Source organism: Physella acuta, unplaced genomic scaffold (genome assembly GCF_028476545.2).
Source record: "Physella acuta isolate Inbredline_101_S28 unplaced genomic scaffold, ASM2847654v3 ptg001155l, whole genome shotgun sequence".
NCBI classification, from domain to species: domain Eukaryota; kingdom Metazoa; phylum Mollusca; class Gastropoda; family Physidae; genus Physella; species Physella acuta.
The window spans coordinates 5,632-12,019 of record NW_026732672.1 but is presented as its reverse complement, the minus strand read 5'-3'; the positions used below and the strand labels follow the sequence as shown (position 1 = coordinate 12,019).

Genomic DNA, 6,388 nt, shown 5'->3' with positions numbered 1-6,388 from the left:
GATGGGCGGGCAAATAAGAGGAGAAAGGGGAGATACTTAGGTAACATAGTTGGAAACTAGACAAATGTTCACTATAATTGTATGGCATTGATGTAGTGTGGTCTTTTCCTAAGTATTAGATAAATGTAGTCTTTTGTTTTGGTACAGTTTCCATTCAAGATTGTGTTGGCTTATGACGCTTGTGAAAACATATAGCTGTGTGACTCCTGTTTCCTAACATTAGTTCCATCATGTCTTAATCTACTATAGCCTAAACACATAGCTCAGTCACAGACCGCGCCTAGGCTTATGTATAACTGTGTGCACATTTGGAGAAAGTAAACATGATAAGCCTAATCCAGTCATCTTAATCCGTCGGCTTTCATCTTAATCCTTTGGCGTCCAACTTCACTGAGAATTTTATCACGTCTGTGGGCACTGGATAGAACCAACACATCGATCTGTAGTATGTGGATGGACTGTGGATATGGTGGCACTGTGGATATGGTGCCACTGTGGATATGCTGGCACTGTGGATATGGTGGCACATGGTGGCACTGTGGATATGGTGGCACTGTGGATATGCTGGCACTGTGGATATGGTGGCACTGTGGATATGGTGGCACTGTGGATATGGTGGCACATGGTGGCACTGTGGATATGGTGGCACTGTGGATATGCTGGCACTGTGGATATGCTGGCACTGTGGATATGCTGGCACTGTGGATATGGTGGCACATGGTGGAACTGTGGATATGGTGGCACTGTGGATATGGTGGCACTGTGGATATGGTGGCACATGGTGGAACTGTGGATATGGTGCCACTGTGGATATGCTGGCACTGTGGATATGGTGGCACTGTGGATATGGTGGCACATGGTGGAACTGTGGATATGGTGGCACTGTGTGTATGGTGGCACTGTGTGTGTAGTGGCACTGTGGGTATGGTGGCACTGTTGATATGGTGGCACTGTGGATATGGTGGCACTGTGGATATGGTGGCACTGTGGATATGGTGGAACTGTGGATATGGTGGAACTGTGGATATGGTGGCACTGTGGATATGGTGGAACTGTGGATATGGTGGCACTGTGGATATGGTGGCACATGGTGGCACTGTGGATATGGTGGCACTGTGGATATGCTGGCACTGTGGATATGGTGGCACATGGTGGCACTGTGGATATGGTGGCACTGTGGATATGGTGGCACTGTGGATATGGTGGCACATGGTGGAACTGTGGATATGGTGCCACTGTGGATATGCTGGCACTGTGGATATGGTGGCACTGTGGATATGGTGGCACATGGTGGAACTGTGGATATGGTGGCACTGTGTGTATGGTGGCACTGTGTGTGTAGTGGCACTGTGGGTATGGTGGCACTGTTGATATGGTGGCACTGTGGATATGGTGGCACTGTGGATATGGTGGCACTGTGGATATGGTGGAACTGTGGATATGGTGGAACTGTGGATATCGTGGAACTGTGGATATGGTGGCACTGTGGATATGGTGGCACTGTGGATATGGTGGAACTGTGGATATGGTGGCACTGTGGATATGGTGGAACTGTGGATATGGTGGCACTGTGGATATGGTGGCACTGTGGATATGGTGGCACTGTTGATATGGTGGCACTGTGGATATGGTGGCACTGTGTATATGGTGGCACTGTAGATATGGTGGAACTGTGGATATGGTGGAACTGTGGAGATGGTGGCACTGTGGATATGGTGGAACTGTGGATATGGTGGCACTGTGGATATGGTGGAACTGTGGGTAATGTGGCACTGTAGATATGGTGGAACTGTGGATATGGTGGAACTGTGGATATAGTGGCACTGTGGGTAATGTGGCACTGTGGATATGGTGGCACTGTGGATATGGTGGCACTGTGGGTAATGTGGCACTGTAGATATGGTGGAACTGTGGAGATGGTGGCACTGTGGAGATGGTGGCACTGTGGATATAGTGGCGCTCTGGGTAATGTGGCACTGTGGATATGGTGGCACTGTGGATATGGTGGCACTGTGGATATGGTGGCACTGTGGATATGGTGGCACTGTGGATATGGTGGCACTGTGGATATGGTGGCACTGTGGATATGGTGGCACTGTGGATATCTGATCCTACACAAAACCTCCCCCACCACCCCCGTCCCACCGTGTCCACACACACATACACACACACACACACGTCCCTGTAATTATCCCTAGGATATCAGGTCAGCAGCAGTGGGATTAAGGCCGTTTATCCTAGACTGATCAGACGTATGGACGGCGTCCACCACATGTCAAACAAAATTGTTTATTGATCCACAGTCCAGTCTTGACCAGTCCGTGTATCACTGCACATCTCCTCACCTCCCCCCCACCCCCACCCCCACCCCCACCCCCACCCCAAGGTATTTGACTGCTGAAGACAGCAACACAAGGGAAGCTATCCAGTGAAGACTTTGACTGATCCACCTTGTACTCTAACCCTAATCAGATTCCAATGACTTCTGGGTATCTGTGTTTTGATTGGGGGAAACTCCGCGTTCAATTATCAAGGTGGAAACTTAATTAGATCTTGTCAAGTGGTTTGTTGTTTGGAGTCTCCTGTGTTGTGTCTGTCAGAGGTGGAATGGGGGGGGGGGTGAGGTGGTTGGAATAGTGGGGGATGTAATGGTGGGGTTGGGGTGGGTAGAATGGTGGAGTTTGGGGGGAATAGGGGAGGTGGTAGAATGGGGGGGGGGGGGGGTATCGTGAGGTTATTGGTGGTGGTGGAGTGCTGGAGTGCTGGGGGTAGGGTGGGTGGGATGGTGGGGTAGGGTGGGTGGTATGATGGGTGATGGATCATTTTAAATAATCCGTATATAATCGTGAAAAAGTTTGAACATGCTTGACTCTAAATAAAACAATTATAATGTACACACAGAAACCGTGTCAGAAACGTTTCAAGCAGAAGATACAAACATACAACAGACAGCTAGTCTTGAGTTACAAAATAATTAGTCTATTACTAATTGGATTTTTAAAAATTAAAGTCCAGTGAACCACATTGTTCTCACTACGGACTAGAACAATTAATCTGCAAGAGTCGGCACACGACGTTTGAGATCAAGCAATCTACGCTGGGTGGAAAGGGGGGGGGGCGGTACATTAAGTAATAGTCGAGACTGAGAATTTTCTTGAAAACCAGTGAAATCATGAATGGAAGCAGAGACTTACTAGTGTGTATCTCACAACATAAGAACACGTCTATATGAGGTCAATACGCCGGCATTGATCGCAATGTTTACAACTCGTTCCATCGAATCAACACAAAGGTCAAGGACGAAAGCCTGAATAAAATAGCACGTGTTTACCTTTGACCTTTAGGTAGCAGGAAGGCCGGCCATGGTACCAGGAAGTCATGATCCACAGCAGACGACCGGTTCCTGGAATCTTTCAGTCCTGGTGAAAACACAGAGATGGTACTCACTCGGACGCACGTGAAACAATCAAACAACAGAAGGCCAGTGCATGCTGGAGCACGGTTTAAAAATAGTACACAGGAACGGTATCCGCAGCGTGGCTTCTAGCCGAGGTCTCTTCCCTCCGTAGAACAAGTGGCGGGACAGAAATAGCAGACGTAAACACGGGCATTCTTGCCGCGGTCAGACGCGAGTGCGCGCGCTGACTTGGGGAAGGGGAGGGAACCGACCGTCTTGGGGAAGGGGAGAGAAGCGAAGGTCTTGGGGAAGGGAGAGAAACGACTGTCTTAGTTAAGGGGAGAGAAACGACTGTCTTTGTGAAGGAAGAGAATCTAAGGAAACAAGTGTCTCTCACTACTCACTGCGGCTATCGATAGTTTTGGGGGGGGGGGGGGGGGGGGGGGGGGTCGGGGCAACTTCGACTGAATATCCCCTTCTTTCTGTGTGCATTACCGGCGTCCGGCTTTTTCTGTGCCTTACCGGCGTCCGGCTTTTTCTGTGCCATACCGGCGTCCGGCTTTTTGTGTGTTTATGTTGGTCATTTGATTCCAGCCTAAGAAAATCTGGACAATGTCGAGGCCGGATGTTGTGGTTGCGCAATAGGTGTCAAGTTGCTGCTGTGATGTCAAATCAGTTCTCGCTACAAGGAGAAATGTGATTGTTTTGGGATTATTTTTGCTGGGAAAAAAATTGGCATTTTGAAATAGTTTTAGCAGGCCGAAATACAGGACACCAAAAGTATGTGGTCAATTGCTACACGTAGCCTGGTGGTCAGTTCTACATGTAGCCATGCTAGTTACTACTTAAAGTGTGGTCATATATATTGTAATCTGGTTAGAAGCTACGTAGACCAGTAACCTTGTCAATTGCTACATGCAGCCTGGTCAACTGCTGCGTGTAGCCTTGTCAATTACTACGTGTAGCCTGATAGACTACTGCTACGTGTAGCCTTGTCAATTACTACGTGTAGCCTGATAGACTACTGCTACGTGTAGCCTTGTCAATAACTACGTGTAGTCTTGTCAATTACTAAGTGTAGCCTGGTCAACTGCTGCGTGTAGCCGATTTCACTGCCGACATCCCAAAATCTTAAACATGGACTACGCTAAATCGCTCTACCTAAGGGAAACAACTGAGTTAATATTTTAAAAAGTAACAAAATTTCTTTGGTCACCTCCCTTTAGTTCAAATTACATAAAAAAATAAAAAATAACGTAGGCCCTACATGTAAATTAATCATCTAAGAAATGTTTAGTCAGTTTAAGTAGATCCTTAATTGACTATTGTCTTTTTTCAATATCAACTAATTGAATAATATTTGACTATCAAAAATATATGGATTAATCCCTCAAGAGTAAGTTTACAAAAACCGACAGGGGGGGGGGGGGGGGGGTTCTTGTTGTTGCCCTTTTTTTTGTTTGTTAATTTTTTCCTAATATTTTTTAAATTGTTTTTTAATGATTAGAAAATAGTCCAGGCAGTGAACTATTTTAATAAAATCTATCGTTTCGTTTTTTAATTTGCAAAAAAAAAACTGCCGAGGGTAAAAAGTTATTCAGTGACCACGTGACCCTTAAATTATATTTTTTTAAGGGAGGAGGGGGGATTGGGTAATGCTTTGAAGAGAATAAATTGCTCATACAGCTAGTTTAGAGAAAACTACGCAAGTAGGTAGCAAATATGTGTATTTACACTCTATTTATATTTAATGAATATTTAAAATGAGAACAAAAAATGTGGATATCGTTAGCGATTACATTTTGGGTAAAAATACATTTTTACAAACAATATTGAAATTTTCATTTTTTAAACAATCACTTATAATTTTAATGTTATATTTTAAACTTACAATTCCAAGCTGATGCTCTGGAAAACTATTAGAAGAATTTAAATGAAAAACCTAAATAACGTACTCTTTTTGTTCTTCAAAAGAAAAACTAAAATTCTAAACACATAAAATCTTATTGTTGTCTATACGATTCAGTTATGCAACTAAGACTACAGTGAAAATTTGACAGAGAACTTGCAAGCAGATTTCAAGAAAGAGCAATTTAGTAAGTGACACGGGAAAATTTGTGAGAAAACGCAAAAAAAATTTAATAGGCCTCTAGATCTATATTGGGAAAAATAAATTCTCACTCATTTTACCATCTTAGAAGTTTCGTATAGAGTTCTAGCAGGGTTAATTAAATAACCTACAGTTATTTTACCAATGTTTCAATTCCGAATATTTGACAAATTAAAACAGAACTTTTAATCAAGGTAATTTCCATCAGCCGAAATAGCTCAGTTGGGAGAGCGTTAGACTGAAGATCTAAAGGTCCCTGGTTCGATCCCGGGTTTCGGCAGACTTTTATTTTGTGAGAAATTTTATCGTTGACTAGCATTTTTTAACGAGTTGATGTTGCAATTTACTGTTTCATCTGTTACATAGGTCAATGTTACAAAGCCTCAGTTTTTTGTAAAGTAGTTTCGGGTTCTTTTACAGAAGACTTGTGTGAAAGTTGAAGTTATATGAATTCAACGATAAACTATGGGGTGCAAACTGTGATGTTAATTTTAAAAACCTCAACCTTATTTTTTTTTATAATAAGATCATTGGCTGAACAAGCAATGCTCCTGATATTACGTGATTGGTCTTTTTAACTCTTAAACAAAACCATGATTGTGTGTGTGGGGGGGGGGGGGGGTCAGTACCACCCAGACAATGGGGAAAACAAAATTCACAAAAAAAAAATGAAGGGACACACCTGCTAATTTTAAAGTTTTTATTGTGGCCTTAAAGCAGCAATAATGCAGAGTGTATAATAATTAAACACAGATTTTTATAAATTTGTTAGGCTTTAATGAACACTTCAGACAGTTACAAATAGCAACACTTGCAGCTACAGCCATGACTAAAACTATTGTATTGTGATACAATTTAAATTTAAAAAAAGGTTTTATTTT

The 6,388-nt window shown here is 43.4% G+C and overlaps 1 protein-coding gene and 1 non-coding gene across 2 annotated transcripts; one reads left to right on the top strand and one right to left on the bottom strand.

The window, feature by feature from the left end:
• Positions 1 to 341: 341 nt before the first annotated feature.
• On the bottom strand, positions 342 to 3,944 carry LOC131956483 (uncharacterized). The gene is made up of 3 exons (XM_059320945.1): positions 3,893 to 3,944; positions 3,332 to 3,419; positions 342 to 2,061 (listed from the first exon to the last, which is right to left on the bottom strand). The coding sequence occupies exons 1-3, from the start codon at positions 3,942 to 3,944 to the stop codon at positions 342 to 344; spliced, it is 1,860 nt and encodes a 619-aa protein (XP_059176928.1).
• A 1,770-nt stretch (positions 3,945 to 5,714) lies between these two features.
• On the top strand, positions 5,715 to 5,787 carry Trnaf-gaa (transfer RNA phenylalanine (anticodon GAA)). The gene has a single exon. It is a non-coding gene; the product is annotated as a tRNA-Phe (tRNA).
• Positions 5,788 to 6,388: the final 601 nt, after the last annotated feature.

Coding starts and splice junctions, on each gene's coding strand:
- LOC131956483 (XM_059320945.1), bottom strand. CDS start 3,944: ATGGCACAGAAAAAGCCGGACGCCGGTAAGGCACAGAAAAAGCCGGAC. Junction 3,420..3,892: donor ACAGAAAAAGCCGGACGCCG/GTAATGCACACA, acceptor TGTTTTCACCAG/GACTGAAAGATTCCAGGAAC. Junction 2,062..3,331: donor CTGCTACCTAAAGGTCAAAG/GTAAACACGTGC, acceptor CCATATCCACAG/TGCCACCATATCCACAGTGC.